Source organism: Lutra lutra, chromosome 6 (genome assembly GCF_902655055.1).
Source record: "Lutra lutra chromosome 6, mLutLut1.2, whole genome shotgun sequence".
Taxonomy (NCBI): domain Eukaryota; kingdom Metazoa; phylum Chordata; class Mammalia; order Carnivora; family Mustelidae; genus Lutra; species Lutra lutra.
In genome coordinates this window covers 80,157,981-80,182,362 of record NC_062283.1, presented here as the reverse complement: position 1 = coordinate 80,182,362, position 24,382 = coordinate 80,157,981, and the positions used below count along the sequence as shown (strand labels likewise).

The window sequence follows — 24,382 nt, the reverse complement described above, 5'->3', positions numbered from 1 at the left end:
GGGCAGTTTTTCTTCACACATAAATCAACAACAACCTCTTCTTCTATAGCTTTATCTAAGCTCCGATGTTCTTGGAGAAATCATGGCTTACAGATATTCTTATCTCTTACCAGGTATAAGGAAAGGGTTGCTTCTAAATTTAGGATATAATTTGAAAGTTAACTTTCTCTTGCTCTCCATTTTCTCCTTTCTGAGCCTTAAACTAAGAAAATTATTTTGTTGTCTTCCTTCAGTATTACACAGTTTGGAATCAGATTTAGTGGTTCAGCATGAAATCTGTCATTGTGTTAAAACAAACAAACGAACAACGAATGGTTACCTGTTCCCTTGTTAGAAAGAAATTTTACCCACATCTTTATTTACATTTTCCTAATTGCCATTGGCATTTCCTTTCATCCTCAAATATATCTGGAGGAAACCATTGCTCCTCTCATGTTACCATGTTACTCCTCCAACAGCTTCTCTTCACTTTGAGGGAGAAAAGAAATCACAGCCCTTTCCTGGTACAAAAAGTCTTAAATGACATATCCTCTGTGTATCACTCAAATTTATTTCCTATCACTCACCTCCTTCCTTAATGCGCTGCAGACATGCTGACTCTTCAAGGATACTCTTGCCTGAGGGCCTTTGTATTTCTTGTTCTACCCCCAACTGCGCTTCTTTTTTTTTCCTCAAACATACACGTGCTTTTATATTCTTATTTTATTCTAGTTTTGTCTCAGTTTTTTCCAAAATACCTGAAGGCCAAATGATAGTTATTTTCCAGAACAAGAGAGAATTATTAATTTTGTATTACAGATTTTTTCTCCAAAATTATTTGGCTCTAAGTTCTCAAAATATCTTTAGGTAATGCCTTCTATTAGTATGTGCGGAATGAAAATTTGTACAGGATAGCAGTCTCAAATATCTTTGCATTGTTGGGTGAGATACAGTATACAGAAATATGTATATTAACTAACTATTTCATTCGTTTGTCTGAATTTTATTACATATCCTGTGGGTGCCCAGTGCTTTCCCTAACGTCACTGCCGTCATTTTCATTGCTGACGTCTTCTTCTTCAAAGGTCTTCTCATGGCTCTGTCCACATCAGCACTTCCCTCCTTCAAGTCAGTATTCCCTTGGCAGTCAGACAGCTCAGACTGCACAAAGTAAGACTGTGCTCCCCAGGTTCTGATGGCTTTTTGTTCATTTAGCATAAATTCTAGATATCTTATCACCGGCCCCAAGGTCCACCTTCATCTGGTTCTGCCCTCCTCTTCAGTCCTTCCTGAGAGTCTCCTTTGCTCACCAAACTTGAGCAGCACTGGCTTACTTTCACTTACATTAATACAGCTTGCTGTCTTCTACCTTAGGACCTTTGCTTTTTCTGCTTGTAGAGTTTCCTCATCGGTATTCAAAATATATCTGTGTTCCTAACATCCAGTGCTCAATTGGCAAAGTTAAGAACTATTCCCTTTGCTCATTCATTATTGTGTCTCTGTAGCCAGCACCATGGCCAACACCCAGCAGATATAATCAAATAATGGTCGTTGAAGAGACAAAAAGAACATGGGTTGTAGAATGCCTTATGAAAGGCCTGGACCTGATGTATGGGGCAGAGGAGGACAGCCTCATTAACGACCTTTGCTGGGCAGTTCATCATAGCATGATGAAGGGGGTGGGATCTCGATAGTTGAAGATAAAGGAGGGAATTTCAAGCAGAAGGCATGGGAGAACACATGTTTTTGTGCGAAGTGTTAAGTATTGACTATCGCGTAGTGTTTTCCAGGGGAAATGTCTAAGATGAGCCTGACGGTGCACTTTGAGGCCTAATTGTGGAGGAATTTGAATCCAAACTAAGAAATATACATACATTATATAATCTGCTTTGGGGACTTTTGGGGGTTTTTGACATAGGTTACTTATGTCTTCCTATCTGTCTCAGAAAACGAGGATGGGAGACGATTTGGAGAATGGTAAAATTGCAGGGAGTCAGTATAGGGCTCTAAACGCCATAAGAGCATTGAGATGGTGAGGTGTCTTTGAGGGAGTGTTTGGTACAAAGAGCAAGTCAAGGGTGAGAAATGATGATAGTGGAAGGTGCGGTCAGCCTGGGATACTAGGTGAAATACATGATTTTATGGACAGCAGTCAGAAGACTTGTAGAAAAACTTATTTAACAGCACAGATCATAATTTCAGTTGTAAGCTTTTGTTTGTGTTACTAGAGAGATGGTTTTAAAATCATTAGCATGTGGGGAAATGTTTTAACTAATTGTAGGGTGTTGAATTAGGGTTTCAACACAAGATGAATTAAACAATAAATACTTAGGGCATAGAAACACTTGTGTATTTTGTAAGCTCCCATCTCATAGCCTTTAGCCAATATTTTTACACTTTTTCATGTTGTTCAACTTAGGATACAAACAGATATATTCAATTAAATGGAAAATTTAGAAAGAGAACCCTGTTTAAAGATGTCTTTTTTCTTTATTCCTGACATTGTCCACATAGAAAAACACATGTAAAACATATCGTGTGTAATTTTTTTCCCCTGCTAGTTCAATGTAGATTTCTTTTTTTTTTTTAAATTTTTATTTATTTATTTGTCAGAGAGAGTGAGCACAGGCAGACAGAGTGGCAGGCAGAGGCAGAGGGAGAAGCAGGCTCCCCACTGAGCAAGGAGCCCGATGCTGGGATCATGACCTGAGCCGAAGACAGCCGCTTAACCAACTGAGCCACCCAGGCGTCCCTCAATGTAGATTTCTGATCAGATTTGAAGCTAAGTGAAATTCTTTTTCCTGTTGCATCTTATAATTTTATACTTCATAGAAATGAGGCAAGTTCTCTAAAGACTTCACTTTCTTTGCTCTTCAGAATTTGATCACCCCTGATAATGACTCTTTTAAATACACCTTTTTCTTGCATCAGTTTTTAAAAACATCGAAGGGAGTGGGGATTTTCTTTCTAAGAGGACTTTTGGCCAGCAAAATTTCTCAATCCTGAAAGAATGTCATTCACTGCAGCAGGTGGTTTACAAATATTTACTCACAGGTAGATAAAGAGTTCTCATCTGCTGTAATTTTCCTGTCTTAAAGCCCCACCAGGTATGACATTTCTTTGTATTGTGCAGGAATGTTAAAAAGTAATTACCATGACCAGACTGGTTGGTGCATGGTAATGATGAAAAGCAGGTTGTTTGGGATTCAATGTAGATGGCAGAAATGGAAGATGTCAGAGAAGCCATATATTAAAGAGAATTTGAATTGGAAACCGAATCCCAATCTGCCACTGGGAACATTTTGATCATTTTGATTTATTAAACTTTTATAACAGCATTCAGATGGAGCGGAATTAAAACCCTTTAGTCTTGGATAGTTTATGGCATGCCAACCACTATGTAACTGGTATCATTCTTGAAGGTTCTCTTAGCAATTGGTGAAGAAGGAAAAAAAATGGGTGCAAATGAGAGATTTATTTTAAAAGGCAGTTTCACAAATATTATTGTATCTAACTTTAAATCCTTCTCTTTTGTTTGTGTTATGTGAAGGATAAACACGTGTTTTGTGATTTTAACATACTAAGTACATTAAAGTTCTGGTTTTGACTATCCAACATATTTGACACTGATTAATGAATTTCAGATTGAAATATTGCATTTGTACACATGTTTTAGCTCTCAATCCTTTTCAGTGTCTATAACTTCGTCTGCAGAGGCATCTGTGTCTGTCTTTATCTAAGTTTGTATTTCTGAGTTTTATGGATAAATATTAATACATATTAATAAAATTGAAATTCTAATGCAATTTTGAAGACTAACTTACAAAACAAAATGAAACAAAATGATACTCTTTCCCTACAAGTGTTGGAATTCTGTAACTCAGGTCTTGTAAAAAACATCTTTTGGCATCAGCAAGCAAGCATGAGTCTTTCTGAACAGTGGCTCCATAATAAAGAGAAATCAATTACTATTAGAGAAGCACTGTGGGCTAAAGGCATTGCAACTTCACACTTGGTTTTGCAGCCAGGAGAAGGCACTTAGTTGTGAATCAGGAATGATGCAAAAGATGGATGAGGCAGAGTTCAAGGAGCAGTAATGTGAAGGTCCAGGACTTTCGTTCCAACCTGACTCTGCAGTAATGATGGATAGTTTAGTGGCAAGTAATAATACCAGGTGATGAAAGATGCATCTCAGCATCTTGAGCCACTGCATACTGGCTACCTGTTGGCGTCCTGGGTCATAATGATTCCTAATTTGCAACCAAACGGGTTTGCTGCATTTAGCAACCCAGATTTTTGGCAGCTGCGAAGGAAACAAGTAGCATATCACAGAGTCCTGAACATTGTAAATTTAATTACCTCATATTTATGCATAGTAGTTGTTGACAGGATCTTGTAAGCTATGCTAATATGGTAGGTAATTTGTTACCTCCAGAAATCACTTTCCGTGTGTCTTCTGATCATTATCATGAAACATGATAAATGATCTAGCCCATGAGGTATAAATGAAAATGAAATGGATAATTGGATTCTATGTCTATATTGTGGCTGGAATAGTTGCAACAATTATAATTAAATTTATCTCATAAAAATGTGTTTGGCAATATTTTAGTGACCTACCACCATCTTGAACCTAAGGTGTTAAATGAAATTACTCTTGAGATGATTATAAAAAGTTTATAACAATTATTTTTTAAAAATAGCCAATACTGTAAATTTTCTCTTTTCTTGCCTTGCTTGCCTATATTTTGAAAGTATCTTGTTTATCTAAAATGCTTTTAAAATGGGGCACCTGGGTGGCTCAGTGGGTTAAAGCCTCTGCCTTCAGCTCAGGTCATGATCTCAGGGTGCTGGGATCAAGCCCCGAATCGGGCTCTCTGCTCAGCGGGAAGCCTGCTTCCCTTCCTCTCTCTCTGCCTGCCTCTCTGCCTACTTGTGATCTCTGTCAAATAAATAAATAAAAATCTAAAAAAAAAAAAAATAAATAAAATAAAATGCTTTTAAGCAATTGATACTGATAATCTTCTTTGGGTATTGAAAATAAAAACATTTTGTTCTTGCCCTTGCCTTGGATGAATACAATTGAAGTCGTTTTTATGAATATCTTCTATTATTAGCAGCACATGTCTTCCTGCTGGGTTATGGAAGTGTACCCTCTTGCTAAATATGTGTGTGTGAGTGTTGTTGTTGTTTTGGTTCTTACATGAGAATGTATCTGAAATACCAGAATAAAATAGAGTTTGTGTTAAATATCATCAGTTTTGCCCTTTCCCTCTCACTTCTCTTCAGTTCACTTTAAATAACAAAATTGTTTTATTATAAACATAAAAGCACTCTTAATTTATTCACAACTTTATTATAGGTTAATCATCCTATCTTTGCTAATAAAAAATGGGAAGACGTATGATCTTTAGGGTCTTATAAGTCTATATGTAGCTGTGGGAATCTAGTCTTGAAGTTTTAACATTATACAGTGTCTCCTTTTACCCGATACTAATTCCTTCCTCTCTTCTACTTTCTTTCTGTGAGGGGTAAACAAACTGTTTACACCTCTTCTTTCCATTTACAATGAAAATGGAACTCTTCCTGATTTAGTTAATAGCAAAACAGAAATTTCAAAGTGATCTGGAAATAGGGATTTTCTTTTGTTTCTGTTTTTTGAGTTTTTCAAAAAGATTTTTATTTATTTATTTGAGAGAGAGAGAGAGAGTTGGGTGAGAGGGAGAGAGAAGCTGATGCTTAGAGCCATATGCCATCCCACATGACCTGAGCCAAAACCAAGACTCAGGTGGTTAAACCAACTGAGCCACCCACGTGCCCCAGTATGGCTGTTCTTTTAAATGAAATATGTCAGTAAGCAAGGCATGGCCCTAGAGACCTGGTTTTCCTCTCAAAGTTCTTGCTTAAAATTTCTGTACTTTCCATATATATTGATGATGAAGGTAGCTAGAGCATTAACTCATAAGCTTATTTTAGTAACTGATTGCTATAAATGGGGCATAATGAACATGATTAAAACATTGATTACTTCTAGTAAATATAAATTAAGTGAAACAGAATATAAATGCTTAGTGTAAGTTGTAATTTTAAAACAGCACTCATAATACATTTACAGGGTGTGAGGTGCTGTTACAGAAGGTTTACATACATTACTTCTCTAGTTTCATGACAACTCTTAATATCCCCCGTTTACCTCCAGGGAACCTGAGGCTCTTAGGTAGAGTTGCTCAGACTATGTGGCTCTTAGGGGCTGTCCCCAGATTGTAACCCAGATCTGACTCTAGAGCTTATGCTCTTTCTTTTACTGCGCCACGGTAACATTATACAGTATATAAACTAACTGAATTTACATAGAGGTATTTAGAAAAATAACTATTTGAAGCAAGATTTAGATAGATATCAATAAGAAACAGATTTGTGAGTTTTCTTAAGTTTCATTTATTCTAACGACTATGTCACTGTGATTGTTCAATTGTCATTTTAGAAATTGTGCATTTACTTCAGGTTGCTTGGCTACTGTTTTTAACCACATCCTGTCCCAACAAAAGTATCATTACGGCTATAAGCTACCATTTTGTTTATTTTTATTGTTTTATATAAACTACCACTTTATAGCAGTGGTTCTCGATAGAGGAGCAGGAGATGTATAACCCTCTTTAAATCAAATACAGGATCTTTAAAAAACTATGGTTCCATGACCATTGCTGCTATAAACATTGGGGTACAGATGGCCCTTCTTTTCACTACATCTGTATCTTTGGGGTAAATACCCAGTAGTGCAATTGCAGGGTCATAGGGAAGTTCTATTTTTAATTTCTTGAGGAATCTCCACACTGTTCTCCAAAGAGGCTGCACCAACTTGCATTCCCACCAACAGTGTAAGAGGGTTCCCCTTTCTCCACATCCCCTCCAACACATGTTGTTTCCTGTCTTGCTAATTTTGGCCATTCTAACTGGTGTAAGGTGATATCTCAATGTGGTTTTAATTTGAATCTCCCTGATGGCTAGTGATGAAAGAACCAAGATGCCCTTCAACGGACGAATGGATAAGGAAGATGTGGTCCATATACACTATGGAGTATTATGCCTCCATCAGAAAGGATGAATACCCAACTTTTGTAGCAACATGGACGGGACTGGAAGAGATTATGCTGAGTGAAATAAGTCAAGCAGAGAGAGTAAATTATCATATGGTTTCACTTATTTGGGGAGCATAACAAATAGCATGGAGGACATGGGGAGTTAGGAGAAGGGAGTTGGGGGAAATTGGAAAGGGAGGTGAACAATGAGAGACTATGGACTCTGAAAAACAATCTGAAGGATTTGAAGAGGTGGGGGGTGGGAGGTTGGGGGAACCAGGTGGTGAGTATTAGAGAGGGCATGGCTTGCATGGAGCACTGGGTGTGGTACAAAAACAATGAATACTGTTATGCTGAAAATAAATTAAAAAAAAAAATGATTAATAAAAAAAATACAAAAAAACCCACAAAACTATGGTTCTCACATATCTGAGGTACTAACTTAAATGTGCACACCCAGATTCTGAGGTACTAACTTAAGCGTGCACACCCAAGCAAATTTACTTGCTCACTCAACTTGGATTCCAGCAAGCCTAGGAAGGTTTTGTTAGAATCTAGATAACTGGCACATGGGTGGTTTTGAAAAGCTAAGAAACTATCCTAAAATTCCTCCTGCATTCTTCTTCCCCTCTTCCCTGAGCATTCCTCTTGGATTTTATACCAAGAATTATGAATTGCTTCTGTATTTCCACAAAAACTTTGGAAATATTTAACATGTCTTTAATAATATCATATGGTTGTTTGGATTCCAAAGCTTCCCTGATTGTGGGCAGAAAAATCATTCAGAATTCAATAACCTATCTTCTTTCTGGTCTTACAGTGTTTGGTAATCAAAGAAAGTGCATCCAGACTTGCTGTTAATTTCACATGAATATTAACAACTTTAGACAGTCCCCTGGACACTGTAAACAAGGTGGGCTTTTCTGTGGTCCAACCATCTCTGACCAAATCACATGACTATCTCAGACTCTCTGGCTTATTTTTTATTTTTATTTTCCTTTCTTTGCAGATTACCTCTATTATCTTACTTATTTCAGCTTGGTTGAAAGAGGATTAGAAAACTTTTAATGTATGCTCTGGAGGAAGTTTCCTCCTTCACTTAATCTATTTTTATATTCATGGTAGGGATGTGCTCAGATTCATTATGTTGAAAGTCAATCATAGGCCAAGTTCCCTTTTTCAAACAACTTACTTACAGAGTAGCTCTATTTCCATGTCTTAACTCGAGTTAAAATGTAGAGAGATGTTATTAGGTGAACTCACAAGAGTTTTTCTGTGAACTGACAGTGGCAATGCAGTTGAAGTTTATATAATGTCAAGACACTATTGACTATCTAGAACTGGTATGATTCTAGAATAATGTTAAATAAAAGGAAATTTTAATAGATGCTATGGGAAATGTATGAATTGTGCAAAAATAGTATTAATATATAAATGAATTCAAATAAATAATTCTCAAGAACTTATAGTTACAAAGTAGAAAGTAAGTTTACTTAATGCCCTTATATGATGGAGTGACCTCATACTTAATATTCAGAGGTGACTGTGGAACTCAACTACTCCTTCCAAGATGAACTTGACCTGTCTTAAAGGCAGGAAGATTTTTAATACCCATACTTTTGCAGATAGACATCCTTCTGAAGACAGATATTCTAAAATTTTAGAAGTCAAAAGAGCTGATGCAATGAGGTGTAGAAAAAAAATACTGTCTTTTCCAATGATTTAGGAATTTTCAAGAGAAACTGACTAAATTGGATTTTGCCATAAATACTGCCTTAGAATTTTAAATCTCAGTTAGGATGAGACTCACATTGTATTGATAGTCCCTGAGTTGTGTGGTAGAGGTGTGTTTATGAGCAGGAGATTTGGACCAATTAGATACACAGTTATCTTTCTCCTTATCTATATTTTAGTTTCTTATTTATGTATAGTGAGACATAACACTGTACACATTAAAAATATGACTTTATAAATGTATAGCTTGATGAATTTTCACAAACTAAGTATGCCCACAATCCACATCAAAAAGTAGAATATGGGGGAGGGGCACCTGGGTGGCTCAGTTGGTTGAGTGACTGCCTTCGGCCCAGGTCATGATCCTGGCATCCCAGGATCCAGTCTCCTTGGGCTCCCTGCTCAGCAGGGAGTCTGCTTCTCCCTCTGAACCTACCCCCTCTCATTTTCTCTCTCTCTCTCTCAAATAAATAAAATAACTTTTTTTAAAAAAAAAAGGTAGACTATGGGGGTGCCTCAGTAGCTCAGTTGGTTGAGCTTCAGACTCGGTTTCTGCTTAGGTCATGATCTCAGGGTCCTAGGTTTGAACATTGCATCAGGCTCCGTGCTCAGCAGGGAATCTGCTTAAGGATTTTTCTCCCTCTGCCTCCTACCCCCGCATGCTCTCACCCTCTTTCTCTCTCTCAATAAGTAAATAAATCTTAAAAAAGAAAATAATTCTTAAAAAAGAATATTGCTAGTACCCCAGAAGCCCACCTCCCTCCCTTCACATCACTCCCCCACTCCCTCAGGGTAACCATTGTCCCTGGCTTCTAACAGTAATGAGTACCTTAAATCAGTGGAATTCTGTAGTTTATCTGGCTTCCCTCTCTATCTCTGAGTTCATGAAATTCATTCCTTTTGTTGCATGTGGATCATTTGACATCATTGTTATAAAATCTTGTATCTGGTGACTGCAGTGGTTTATTCATTTTACTGATGTTAGGCGTGTAATTTGTTTTCACTTTGAGCTATTTATTATACTGGTATTTGAATATTCTAGTACATGACTTTTGAGGAACAGGATGCACTCATTTTGAGGGGAGCCTATACCTGGAAGTGGAATTTCCACATAACCAAGGAGGCTAATGTTCCGCTTTAATTTGTAGTGGCTTACAGAGTTTTAAAATTTGTTGTATTAATATACAGTCCAACTTGAAACATGAGAGTTCTACTTGTCCCATATCCTCACCAAGACTAGGTATTACCCTACCTTCTATTTTAAATTATCTTCTTATTGTTCACTTCTTCCATTTGTTCATAAATGTATTTACTTAGCAGCCATTGATTGATTGCCTAATATGCCAAGCCCTGAAACACAAACTCAAAGACAAATAATGTAGAATTTTTACTTTCTAGATGCTCAAGAACTAAAGAGGGAAAGGAAAAAATGTTTAGATAAGCCTCAAGAAAAGGTTGCTGGCATCATGGCTTAAGGAATGCAGACTTGACCATTGTCCTTTACTCACCACATAACTGACATTTGAATTTATAAAGAGAATTTACATTTACAACCAGTAAAGTATCTATTTAATATGATGTGCATTTATATGTTAAAATGAACTAACTTTTGAAACAATACTAAAAATATACAGGCCCAGGCACCTGGGTGGCTCAGTTAGTTAAGTGTCGGACTTTTGATTTTTAGCTTAGGTCATGATCTCAGGGTTGTGAGATCAAGCGCCAAGTTGGGCTCCTCACTTGGCATGGAGCCTACTTAAGATTCTTTCTCTGCAGGGTGCCTCAGTCTGTTGGGCATCCCACTCTGGATTTCTGCTGGGGTCATAATCTCAGGGTCATGAGATTGAAGCCTGGGGCTCCCATGTGCAGTGCAGAATCTGTTAAAGATGCTCTCCCTCTACCCCTCCACCCCAGAATGAATAAATAAATAAATAAATAAATAAAATAAATCTTAAAACAACAACAACAAAAATTATCTCTTCCTCTGCCCCCACTCCCCATAGCCCCACTCATGCTTTCACCCTCTCTTTCTCTCTCTTTAGAGCTTTAACATTTTAAACACATCATTCTGCTTTTTAGGAGTAATATATCTGGTATACCTCTGATTAATTTCTAAACTAATCTTCTTGACCTTTGCCCAGTGTCAAACTCTTAATTTAGAATTTGCATGTAGGAGCACCTGGGTGGCTTAGTGAGTTAAACCTCTGCCTTAGGCTCAGGTCATGATCCCAGGGTCTTGGGATCAAGACCTGCATTAGGCTCTCTGCTCAGTAGGGAGCCTGCTTCCCTCTTCTCTCTCTGCCTACTTGTGACCTCTCAGTCTGTGTCAAATAAGTAAAGAAAATCTTTAAAAAAAAAAACAAAAACAAACTTGCATGTAGACAAAAACATACATATTTGAAAATAAAAGCATATGGCTTCGGAACAAGAAATGGTGGCCTTCAGGTATAATATAGGGAGATCTCTCAGTTATCAAGTTAAATATGTGTGTCATTTTTTAAAAATTTATGCCAAAGAAACATACTTTTTTTCTCCTCTTTATATTATTTAAAATAAATTTCCTTACCCAATTCTTAGTTATCATCAGTCCACTGATGAAAGTAATGTTTACAAGATACTTCAGTGTCCGTGAAAATGCACATTTTACGCATTGTTTTTTCCCCTAGCAAATTTTCAGTTGATCTGGCTAATGTTGCAGAAGGATGGAAAATTTGAAGTTCACAGAAAGAGTATATGAACAGTCTAGGTCAGTAGCCATTTCATGTCCTATTTTTAAAGGCATGATATTTAGTCAAAGTAGAATAGTGAGGTTTCTTGCCATTTAGTAGCAGTAGCTGCGAAAGAAGAGCGCAGCCCCTTTGCTGAATAATTGTGTTACTTATGGTCTTGACACACTTTATTTTCTCTTTCTGTGAACTGATGGTTCACAACTTGGGCTGCCTTCCAATATTTTATGTTTTATATAATACAATTTATTTTGATATTCTGAATGTCCAGATACCCCATTATGGTGGGGAAATAGGGGTGGTCAAAGGGAATGAAAATCAAAGTTCTCTTTCTGGTGGAGCTGTCACAGCAGTGTAAAGTGTCCTTTAGCTGGTAACCATTTACATGGTTCAATATCTTCATTTTTATTTTTTTTTAAGATTTTTTTTATTTATTTATTTGACAGAGAGAAATCACAAGTAAGCAGAGAGGCAGGCAGAGAGAGAGGAGGAAGCAGGCTCCCTGCTGAGCAGAAAGCCCGATGTGGGGCTCGAACCCAGGACCCGGGATCATGACCTGAGCCGAAGGCAGTGGCTTAACCCACTGAGCCACCCAGGTGCCCCGGTTCAATATCTTTAGAGTGTCACCATCTTGTTATTTTATCAGAGAGGTCTATAATTATTCTTGTCTACCTATTTCCATTTGATGGTAAAACTAGGTGTAGTGATTTTATTTTGATGGCACTTCAACTATTGGAGACAGGTATTTGTCCCCTAAAGGAAAGCTAATAGAACTGTGTGATTAAAATAGGTATTCAGATGTCCTTGTAATTATAGTGACCACATTGATGGCTCTATTTTTACAACATCGCCTTTTTTTTAATCATTATGCCTGTACACTCTCAAATAACCCATAGAAACCTGCTTTTCTTGGTTCAGAGACTTAAGTAGAGATGCACAGAACTCTGTCCTCTAATCTCCTGTTCAGATTGCCTGACTTTTACCTGTTTACATCAGGGAGAGTTGCTCTGGAGCCACTAATGGCATCTGGTGAGTTCTCTATCTTCCAGTTTAATCAAGAACATCTAACTCAGTAGGGCACATAATTGTTTTTTGTTTTATCTCAAAATTGAGGAAATGCTCTATAATTGCTAAATTATATCATTTGTCCTTTGGAATAAATCTGTATTGGAAATCTTTACATTACAAAACTGAGTTTCTGTTTAAGCTAATGACATAGTTTCTTTGCTATGAAGATCTTTAAAGTCTCTAAAGATTTATGCTTTTTGAACAAAAAAGCATCTTAAAATTATGACTGTTCTGTGGTTAGTAGTGCATATATAAAGCCTGTTCTCTAGAGGAATTATCTATATGACTGAAGTCTTACTCAGTTGTTTTCCCCATGTCATCACAAATTATTTTTTATTAAAAAATGTCAATCTAGCACTTGTGTACATAGAAGGATATGCCTAGCTAAAAGATGGCCATTCTGTACCCTCCAGAGTCATGTAGAAATAAGAGATAAACAGTAGTTCTCCTGATTAACTTGAGATAAGTAAAGTTTTGGATTTTTACATGCATGGGAACCAGGATCATTGAACAGTATCTCCTGATTCCATGACTGTACTAAGTCATTAGTTCATGGCCATCTGTTGCCAGCTACACATACATAAAAACTCCATGCATTGCTTTGAATTGACTTGGAATAATTACAAAGTACATATTCATAGTGAACATGTGCTTATTATGTGTTATATTATAAACAGTCAATGCAACAGATTATTTAGACCCAGGGATCAAGTTGGCAAATATAGGTTGTGTTTGATTACAATTAGATGCTGGAAAATTCTTCTAATTGCATAGTGCTAAAATACCTTAAAATTTGGAATTTAGGTTCATGAGATTTTTCCATGTTTTTATAATCTAACTGTGGAAGAGTCAGGATATTTTATTTTTTTTTAATTTTTTAAAGATTTTACTTATTGAGAGAGAGAAAGAGAGCACAACAGGGGGAAGAGCAGAGGGAGAGGGAAAAAGCAAGGAACCTGATGTGGGGCTTGGTCCCAGGACCCTGGGACCCTGACCTGCACCGAAAGCAGACGCTTAACTGACTGAGCTCCAGGCATCCCAGGATATTTTTAAATAATACTTTTTTTTCTAATTACATTAAACAGATTATATGTACATGTACATATACATGTATACATGTGTGTACTTGTGTGTAGATAGAAGTATCATAATCTCATTATAGAGATTATGCAATGGAGTTTTTTTCTTTTAATTTGCTACCTCTTGGTTTATGAGTCAGCCATTATATCTTAGTTCATATTAATGTCGAACAAATGTAAATAGTATTACTCTAAGTCCTTCAGCCTCTAACCTAGAATGGAATAATAGTCTGTATAACCTAGGCATACTTACCATGTTATTGTCATTGACAAATGCAGTTCCCCTCCTTTCTCTTGAAAATATGTGTGTATGTATGTATGTATGTATGTATATATATATATTATTCTCCTACCTCATAAAGGTGATGGTGAGATGTTGATAAGATTACCATCTATTTACAGTCCTAGACTTGAGGGAACCAAACAGAGTTGAAGGCTTTTCCAGTTTTACTACTTACCTGATTGTTATTCTTGGAATCAACTGGATGTTCTTTCCTCTAAATGCATGAACAGTTTTAGCTCAGACTGACTGAAGTAAGAGATTCAGTGCCCATAAGAGAAATTTTCTGTATTAACATCTGATTCAATCAAAGGGATCCATAATTTTTATCATAACTTATGTGATTTGCTGCCATTTGGATTGTGGGGCTGAAGGATGCTTTTATAAAGTTGTTTGATCATTGTAGTAATTCCTAACTCTGAACCAATTCATTGCATAGTTACTAATGAGACAGAGTCTAGTTTGGGGACAAAATGAGAGAAAAATTCATAGTCCTCTCAGAGTTAAATTATATGGGTCAAAAAGCAAATAAACTTCATTTTTCAGAATCCCTTCACCTTTTCACATCCTCTAAATATGAACTTAACCTTATTTTTACTTTCTGCTGGCAGATCTAAAATAGCATGCTGCTGCTGTGCCTTTTTATTTCAACCAGGTAATAAAGTTATTGCCACAATGTTTTCAAATCAAGATGAATAAAATGCCATGGTAATGCATAGGAGATAAAATTCAGTATGCAAAATTTGCAGTTTCATTGCTGAAATGATTCTTCTTATTTCAGCACTTTAGGCAGCAGAAAAGAGCCATGTCATTGAGATTAAATACTGTAATTCTACAGATCTTCCAGTTTAAAAAAAAAATGAATACATATCACACAGAGATTGAAAGACAAAATGGCTGTTTAATATGAAGAGTGACCTATTTTCAGAATTTTTTTTCCTACCCTGAATTAAATCTTGTTCAAGAAACTCAAGTTCTTGGTCTATTCTGATATTAGTGCAATGTATATTTTGATAACATTTCTAAGCAATATTGTACATTCAGATTTAAATATATATTATACTTTTTCTTCACATGGAAAATCCTCTTAAAAGTTTATTGATCTGATTTGGTTAAAAGACAAGAATATTACATGTTGTAGCTGAGCCCTTTATTTATTTATTTTTTCACAAGCTGGATAAATCATCTGATGCCACTTGGTTACTAAGCAATTGCTTAGAAAATGTTCTTTTGTTCCAGTCAACTAACTCCTTTAATTAAATAGTAACACTTTGTAGGTGCTGTGTATCAATGTCAGAGCAATCTGCTACCTATATGGTTCAAAGCTCAGAGTGGTAAATCCTACATTTTGAGGACTTAATTTCATCATCTGAAAAGAAATTAAACAAATTAATAAACAAATATACAGAATTTTACTATTGCCATCTCCAAATGATGGCTCTCACACTAAAATTGTAGACTACATCTTCTTGTATCGAATAGGTAGAACTTATATAGATAACGTTTTTTTCTTATAGTGGCATGAGCAACTTATTTTTCTCAAGGTGTTATTGAGCCAGCATGTCATTCTCCAATGATATTATTGAACTTAGTTAGACACTGGTAAATACTGCGAATGTAATGATGAGAAAGTTTTACAAGGACATTATAAATTTTACTGAGAGATAAAAGAAAAGGTAAAACCACTCATGGTCCCAAAGTTCGCCCACCCCTGCTGGTAGCTTTTGGTGTATTCTTTCTGGTGGTGATGGTTGGTGGTTTTCATTTTTTCTACCATAGGGATATACTTTTTAAAATGCAAGCTCTGATAGACGTAAATATTTAACTGTCCCCTGACAGGTATTATATAACTTGACAACTTGAGTTCTTGAAATTGGTGTGAAATTCTGTTGAAAAGATATACTGTAATTTGTGTCTCTGCTTTCCTGTTGCTGAATATTTTGGTTGTTTACTTTTTTGCTCTTCTAAACAAAGATTTAAATTTTCCTCTTATATTAAATTCCCAGAAGTGAGACTACTATACTTTTTATTTTATTTATTTATTTATTTAAAAAAAAGATTTTATTTATTTATTTGACAGACAGAGATCACAAGTAGGCAGAGAGGCAGGCAGAGAGAGAGAGGGAAGAAGCAGGCTTCCTGCTGAGCAGAGAGCCCAAAGCAGGGCTCGATCCCAGGACCCTGAGATCATGACCCAAGCCAAAGGCAGAGGCTTTAACCCACTGAGCCACCCAGGCGCCCATACTATACTTTTTAAATACATCTTTATTTAGTGATATTATATTAGTAGATTGTTTTCCAAAAACATTATCAGTTCACTTGCCCATAAACAAGCTGTATCATCAAATGCCATTTAGCTATGTCCCATTAACCATGGTCAAGCATGTGTGAATACATGATCACCTGTTCAGTGTTTGGAACCTCTTCTTCAAAATTCTGCTCCACTGCCCTGTTGAGAAATAGAAATGGAAGTGATATGATTTTAGGTAAGCCTAAGCCATGGATTGCGGAGGGGAAGTTATTTTTAACATTGTCATTGTGTTTCTCTAGAGGAGGCTGTTGGTGTTTTGGACTGGAGAATTCTTCATTTGGTGGGACTATCCTGTGCATTTCAGAAACTTAAGTAATTTTTCTCAGCCCACTCAAAACCATTAGCACTCCTCAATCATTTGAGCAACTGCCCTTACGGTAAAACCACTGGGAGGGAATGAAGAAACTCCTGTTTAGCTCTCCATAACTATTCATGGGTAAAAATACATAGCATTGGGGCATCTGGGTGGCACAGTCAGTTGGGCAACCCACTCTTGTTTTCAGCTCAAGTCACAGGGGTTTACACTGAGTGCAGAGTCTAATTGAGTTTCTCTCTCTCCCTCTGCCCCTCCCCACCATGCTGTCTCTCTCCCTCCCTGTAAAATAAATAAATAAATAAATGTTTTAAAAAATATGTACTATAAACAAACATATATATCACTAAGTGAGAGCTTTGCTATTCAAAGTTTTTTTCTCATTTTTCTCATTTTCTCATTGTATTTCTACATACTTAACAGAAATCATGTGTATTTCTTTCATGGTTCTCAGAAGTTTTTGGTATGTGAAGTGTTGTGAGTGTGGGCAGCGGGTCACAGTGCACACTCTTTCCATAGTCTATTGTAAGTATACACTAACACTCATCTAATTTTCATGGAAATGATAATAGATGACAGTAGCACCTTTTAATTAATACTTGGTCTAGGTGCTGGCATTGGAACCCCAGGTTAACAACATCCAAACTGTGTGTTGTCTTAGTATTAACTTTATTTGACCAGGTCAAGCTTAGGAGCCATCTGAATGACATGACTTGGAAAAAGTATCCAGCAATTGGATTGTTGGATTTAAAAAGGGACTTCAATATATTAAATTTTAAGATCACTTTGCTTAAAAAATTTCTCTTAATGCACAAATTCTAAACATAACTAAAATAGTAGTTTGTCTGAAAGATAATTTATAGAATTTACTAATTACATCATTGATATCAGCAAAAAAATATGCGATAATAACCAGAAGAGTGAATGTAGAGGGATTTGGCTCCTTAAGGAGTTTATTAGGCCTGGAAATCTGAAGTATCAGGGAAGTCAGAGTGAAAATCATGAAAGAACTATTACTCTTCTCAGAATACCTGCTTTGCAGTTCATAAAGTGTGCATGTGTGAGAAACCTTGTTCGTGAATCTGAAATTTTCAAATGTGTACCTTATGTTTCAACATCTGAGGAAAATTAAACAAATTATGTTGTCATGCATATGATATTAAATGCCCAAAGAAAATGTTTCTAATTATCCATACCTTGCTTTCCATTTCTTATGGGAAGTAAGGTCATCTTCTTATTCATCAACGTTACTATTTCAGGTTTCTTGAACCACTCAAGTACCCTTAAATTATGCTGTTATCTTTTTAGGGTATAATTTAAATGATTTAAATTATGAGACTGTAGGTGATAAATAAATGCTGAATAATTTGGTGCACTGATGTCATTCTTTCTGCTCATAGTCTCTACTGTCTGTCTCCTTTACTTCAGCATTTAATAGGTGATGAGGAAGAAAATTAAACAACATGAAGCATGAACTATTGAATTTTCTTTTTTAACTGGAACTGGATCAGAATTTTGAAGAGGGGGATGATAAACAAATAGAATAACATTGATTTTGAAGTGACCCATTCAATAATGGATAAATGGAAAATAAATGATAGTAAATAAAATATCTGTCTCCAAGGCAAACAGTCTAATATTGATTTTTACAGGAATTTAGATATGGTAAGGGAACATTCACCCCTGTAGTCATTCGAAGTGATAATGTTCATCTTTATTTTTATTTCCTTGAAAATATAAATAGCAAAAAAAAAAAAAAAAAAAGGCAGTGTGGATAAATTATTTGCTCTTGGTAGTTTCCACTGTTCGAAACCTAACTATGAAACTTTCCTAAAGTGTTTTTGGCTCATGGGCTCTAAACAACGGAGAAAAGATAGAGCTGAGATAGTTCCCAGGAAGAAGGATGAGATCATAGTATGTCTCTGTGGTGGACTGAAAAATGGCCCCAAAGACCACAAAGTCCTCATCCTTGGAACCCATGACTGTTGGCTTCTCGGGAAAAGTGGTCTTTGAAGATGTGATTGAAGGGTCTTGATATGGAGAGATCTTGGGTTATCAGTGTGGACCCTAAGTACAGTCACAGGTGACCTTAAGTAGGAGGTTGAGGGAGATTTGGCAACAAGGAGAAGAGCAGAAGGTAGTGTGAACAATGAGATTAGAGTGATGTGGCCACAAGCCAAGGAATGCATACCCATAGCCGCAGATGTTGGAAAAGGAAAGGAACTCATTCTTTCCCAGTCACTTGGAGGAGGTATGGCCCCATGCCACCTTGATTTTGACCCAGCAATACTGATTTCGAATATCTGGCCTCCAGAACCATGAGGGAATAAGTTTCTGTTGTTTTATGCCATCCAGGGAGTGATTATTTGTTACAGTGGCCATAAGGGGACAAGTTCAGTGCCCTTGCCTGCTTTGATGGTAAGAGTGCTAATCTTGAGACGCTTTCAATCAAGCCTTCTTTGATGAGTAAATGAAACAATTTGGAATGTGATAGGACTGAGAGGTATTTGATTTATTTATTTGGGAAGGTGAATGTAGAAGTGCCATTTGCCTTGATGTTTACTGGCTTAGTGACTTCTAGATCTGATTTTGCATTTTATTAATTAACCAAATGTTAATAAGTGATACATATGTTTATAAAATAGTGTTGTAATAGGAATAATTGGATGAGGATATAGTTTTATAATGACTTAACTTGATTTCAAGGCACTTTTTGAAATTATCTGAAATAAAATAAATAAAGCAATTTGAATGTACAATTATAATTGTATAATAGGTTTAGATCTAGAGTAATGAATGTAAGTCATTAATTGAAAGTTAATTGGTAACATTGGCAAAGTTTATCCTGTAATTTGGGGATTGCATGCTTCAGCTGATACCTAGTATACAATTGGGATTTATTCGCACCACACCTCTGGGTCTGATAGTGTATTAAGTTGTGAAGAATATTAATATTGCTGCAGAACAATTACTTGTTCATTTACTAGCTGATTAAAATTCATGCATAATTTATTGAAATGAATAGAGATTTTATAAATAAGCCTTCTTATTCTCAAGGGCCTAAAAACAAAACACATATGCTAATACGAGGCTACTCTTCTCTTCTAACATAAAAAATTTAATATGTAGTGGTATATTAGTCTCATTAATGCTAGATTTCACTCTAGTCATGCTATAAACAAGGTATATGCTTCTAAGTCTCTCTGAACATTGTCACGGTTCCAAATTTGAGCTACTGCCTTGGCAACTGCACTACCCTTATTGTTGACCATAGCAAGTGAGATATAAACCTGATCAGGGTGAATTATTACCCTTCTTCCAGCTAGGCACCTGATTATATCAAAGTCATTTTTTCATGTAGACAAAACACTAGTGATGACTATTAATTTTTGGTTTTAAAATTTACATGCTCTCTGGAAAAACAAAGCAAAATAATAGCCAGTATGGGGCTTGTTGACACATTTAGAAATGTAAAGTCTTTAGCAATTCTTGAAATAATGCCTGGTTTGCCAGTGAAGAAATTGTAATGTCAAGAAGTTAAATAATATGCTCACATTTACCCAGCTATTCGTGTGTGCATTTTGTGAACCTAAAATCTCCTGATTCAAATTTCATTTTCTTTTACATGTCATTTCCATAAAGATAGAAATGACAGAAGAAATATTATACTTTACTTTTTCACTTGTTTCTAGTAATATGTTTTGTTGTTGTTCTTTCCCTCTCGTTTCTCTCCCTGCAGCTCTCCGCCCCTGTTTGTTTCTTATTTTCCACAGCAATGGTGTGGAGAGTTTGGGTGGATGAGAGTTATCATTCAGTATATACAGTTATTAGTTCAGGTTTCAGAATACTTGCAAATTTATAGATTAACCAAGGTTTGTTATTCATATCTCATTTGACAAATCACTCCGTCATGTTAAATATGAGACTCTTCAAGTTATTGTTCCATTGTGTTGTATGGGAGGCATTGCAGCTTTGGGTTAGAATCCTAGGAAGCTGTGGATTTAGCTTCATTTACTACTAAACTTAAATTAGTCAGTATATGAGCCATCTGGAATGAAAACAAACATTGCACATATGAGGCAACTCAGTTTATTCGCAAAGTACAGACTGCTTCTTAAAATATGTGCAACATTGAGATAGTCTAGGAAGATATTTGCATTTCTTCTATTATGCTCATTTCTCTATTCAGTTTCATTTCAGCTCAAGGTTTAGAAAATATGTCAACTTTCTCTTTCTGTCTACTAAGACTTTTGTAAACTTGAAATATACAAGTCGTTGGTTGGTAAAATTTTATGATATGAAATGTCTAGTTTTGTCTTTCTTTAGCAGATAAATGAAAATTCCGAACTATTTTGGTTTTATTTAAACTTTCTACTTTGTGAGTAGCTTCTCAATTGAAGTCAGTAGTGAAAGTTGGAATAGTTCGCCCTCTACACAATTTTGACTTTATGTTGTTGAAACAATCTTTAAACCATAAAGAAAAGATATTGTAAAGTTTGTAAATCAGATGTTAAGAACTACTTTTTCATAGAAATGGAAATAATTCTACAAGTAGATTTTACATAGTACATACATTATCTTATATGATCTTAGTTTTATTTTCACTTTCGTGAATGACAAGCTCCTATGGTTCTACCAATAATGAGTTTGAAAGCTATTGCCATGATAAACCATGATTACTGATGGTAACTTAATATGCCTCAAATATTTTTGGATAGAAAGAAGAAAATTGGTGTTCCTCAGTAGGTGTCTCCACCCATGTTGTTATTTTTTCCAATTTTAATTTTTATTTGAGCATAGTTGACACACAATGCTCCATTAGTTTTAGGTATACGAAGTAGTGAGTCCATAAGGCTCTACTATGATTTATGTTGTGCTCACCCCAAGGGTAGCTACCATCTCTCACCATACAGTGCTATTACAATATCATTGTATCTGTTTTCTACATGACTCTCATTTTAAAATAATGAATTTGTTGGGGTGCCTGGGTGGCTCAGTGGGTTAAAGCCTCTGCCTTCGGCTCAGGTCATGATCTCAGAGTCCTGGGATCAAGCCCCACATCGGGCTCTCTGCTCAGCAGGGAGCCTGCTTCCTCCTCTCTCTCTGCCTGCCTCTCTGCCTACTAGTAATCTCTGTCTGTCAAATAAATAAATAAAATCTTTAAAACAAAAATAATGAATTTTTTGTTTTATTGTTACTCCGTCTCCCTTGCCATATTATATGACTAACCCATGTATAGAACAGACTAGCAATTAGTAGTTACTCAGTAATTATTTTTCATATGAATTTTGGAGGACCATTATTGAAAGTGACTTTAGTATGGTTAGAGATCTAGGCCGGCTAGTCTTACTCCTTATGTTAGGGATGTTTGTAACTCAGGGATTCATAAAATGGGAACTCTACTTTTTTATACTCTTAGGGTTTAAAAGCAAGTCCTGGGCTACAGCTGAAAACCCTTGCTTCATTTAAACCTGTATTAGAAAGTAAAACCTGTCTGTGAGGGTTTTTTGTTTGTTTGTTTTGCATTGTATATTATTCCAAGTGTGTGTTGCCATTAAAATAGAAAATCCAGTTTGAAAGATATTGGCTGTTTTTTCATAACTTTCTTCTATTTGCATATTCTCCAGTCCACCCCTACTGAGGGAAAGGAGGAAGCAATGTGTGGTTACATTTAATAGCTTTCCTTCGGGCACCTGGCTGGCTTAGTTGCTGGAGCATGCGATCTTGATCTTAGGATTGAGTTTGAGCCCCACGTCGGGTGTGGAAATTACTTAAAAATAAAATCTTAAAAAAAAAGTTTTCCTCCATATATATTGCTTTATGTCTTAAAACACACACATTTAAAAATAATTAATCAACTTTATTTCTTAGATTTTAGGTTTATATGAAAATTGAACAGAAATACAGAAAGTCACTATGTATTTCTTACCTTGCCAACAGTTACCCCTATTTTTTTGTTTCAAATTTTTGTTTAAATTCTAGTTAGATAACATATGGTGTAATATTGATTCCAGGAATAGAATTTAGTGATTCATCACTAAAGGATTCATCACTTACAATAACACCTACATCACATGTGCCTTCCTAATGCCCATCATCCACTAGCCCTTCCCGCGCCCGCCTCCCTCCAGCAAGCCTGTTCGTTCTTACAATTAAGGGTCTGTTAAGTTTTGCCTCCTCTCTTATTTCTCCCCTTCCATATGTTCATCTCTTTTGTTTCTTAAATTCTACATAGGAACACACAAACCTTTAAATCAGTTTTTGGGCAGTTACCACTTTATGAAAATTAACACTTCATTTTAAAGTCTTTTAGATTCCCTGAGAAATGTTGTTCAAGAGATTCAAAGAAGAATCTGATCACAAGGTACTATTTAGAGCATCTTCAAGACATAGGATTCCCATAGAGGGACCACATAGACAGAGCTAGAGCAATAGAGTCCTTCATAAAGTCCAGTATCAAATTCACCTGCATCATTGTTAAATGAAAAATAAAAAGGGGACCCTAATTTATTTTTCAGTTTTTCTGTAAGTTCAGACATTATAATAATGTTTGCCAAAGTTTCTTTCAAGGAAATATCTAAGCTGTCCAAAATTAAATTGCACTGTACCTTTGACATTTGAGTTTAATGTTTGATTCATTGCCTTATCGCATGCTATTCCCAAAGGCTAGTGATATGTAGTGACTTGTGATTTTGCCTCGGTATAAATTTCACTTTCTTTAATTCTGTGGTGGGTATGTAGAAACAAGTCAGCACTTGGTATCGGCTTCGAAGTTCAGCTTTGCTGTTCCTTCCTCTCATCTCCTCTGCAGGAACTCTACAGAAGTGAAAAACAAAGCAAAACCAAAGTACTGCTTTGCCATATTTCATGAATGAAATAAAGAGTTATAATAGTATTCATTAATTTGGAGATTTGTTGAGGTCTTAGGACCTCAAGAATGTCAAAGACCCAGCTGTACTCTGTTAGTAGCTAATCAGAGCTATCCATCCTTAAATATTTTCCCTTTATTTCCCTTGGGTACTGAACCTATACAAATTTATCTTCTGGAGAGACATGTTTTTAATAAAAGAAAACTTGTGGTAAAAAGGGTCATATCCCATCAGTGAAAGTATTTACTCTTTAAAAATACAGTTTCAGATCACTCATGTTCTGGTTTTCCTTAAGAATTTGTTATGTGCTCCTAAGTAAATTACGCATTAAACCTTTCAGCTTTGAGAGACATTAATATATCTCTGTATTTTATTTAGTCTCTTGGATTTTTAACTGATTGGGTTGCACCTTCATCTCTCCTAGAACCACCAAGACCCATTGCTCCTCCCCAGCTGCTTGGTGTTGGGCCTACCTATTTGCTGATTCAGCTAAATGCTAACTCCATCATTGGCGATGGTCCCATTATTCTGAAAGAGGTCGAGTACCGGATGACATCAGGGTCCTGGACAGAAACGCACGCAGTCAATGCTCCAACTTATAAATTATGGCATTTGGACCCAGATACTGAATACGAGATCCGTGTTCTACTTACAAGACCTGGTGAAGGTGGAACGGGGCTCCCAGGACCTCCATTAATTACCAGAACCAAATGTGCAGGTAAGACAACAGCTGGCCCCTCTGCCTCGTGAAGGGATCAAGCATTAGACATTTAGTATAAATGCACTATTAAATGTTCTAATTACTTGGCACATGATGCAGTCACACTAAGAGTTCTATTGAACTTGGTAAATTGTAGCTTTATGTCATAATTGGACTAATTTAAGAGCAGTGTGTTTCTGTTATTATTCAGTATTATGATGAATTCATAATCTTTTCTTGAGCG

The 24,382-nt window shown here is 36.1% G+C and overlaps 1 protein-coding gene across 4 annotated transcripts in view; it reads left to right on the top strand.

Annotated features, from left to right (window-relative positions):
• Nucleotides 1–24,382, top strand: part of PTPRK (protein tyrosine phosphatase receptor type K) — a 569,167-nt gene that overhangs the window by 306,491 nt on the left and 238,294 nt on the right. For all 4 annotated transcript variants that reach the window (XM_047732848.1, XM_047732846.1, XM_047732844.1 and 1 more), the window contains exon 7: nt 23,863–24,156. In XM_047732848.1, the coding sequence (XP_047588804.1) occupies nt 23,863–24,156 (294 nt within the window). The remainder of the gene's footprint in view (nt 1–23,862; nt 24,157–24,382) is intronic.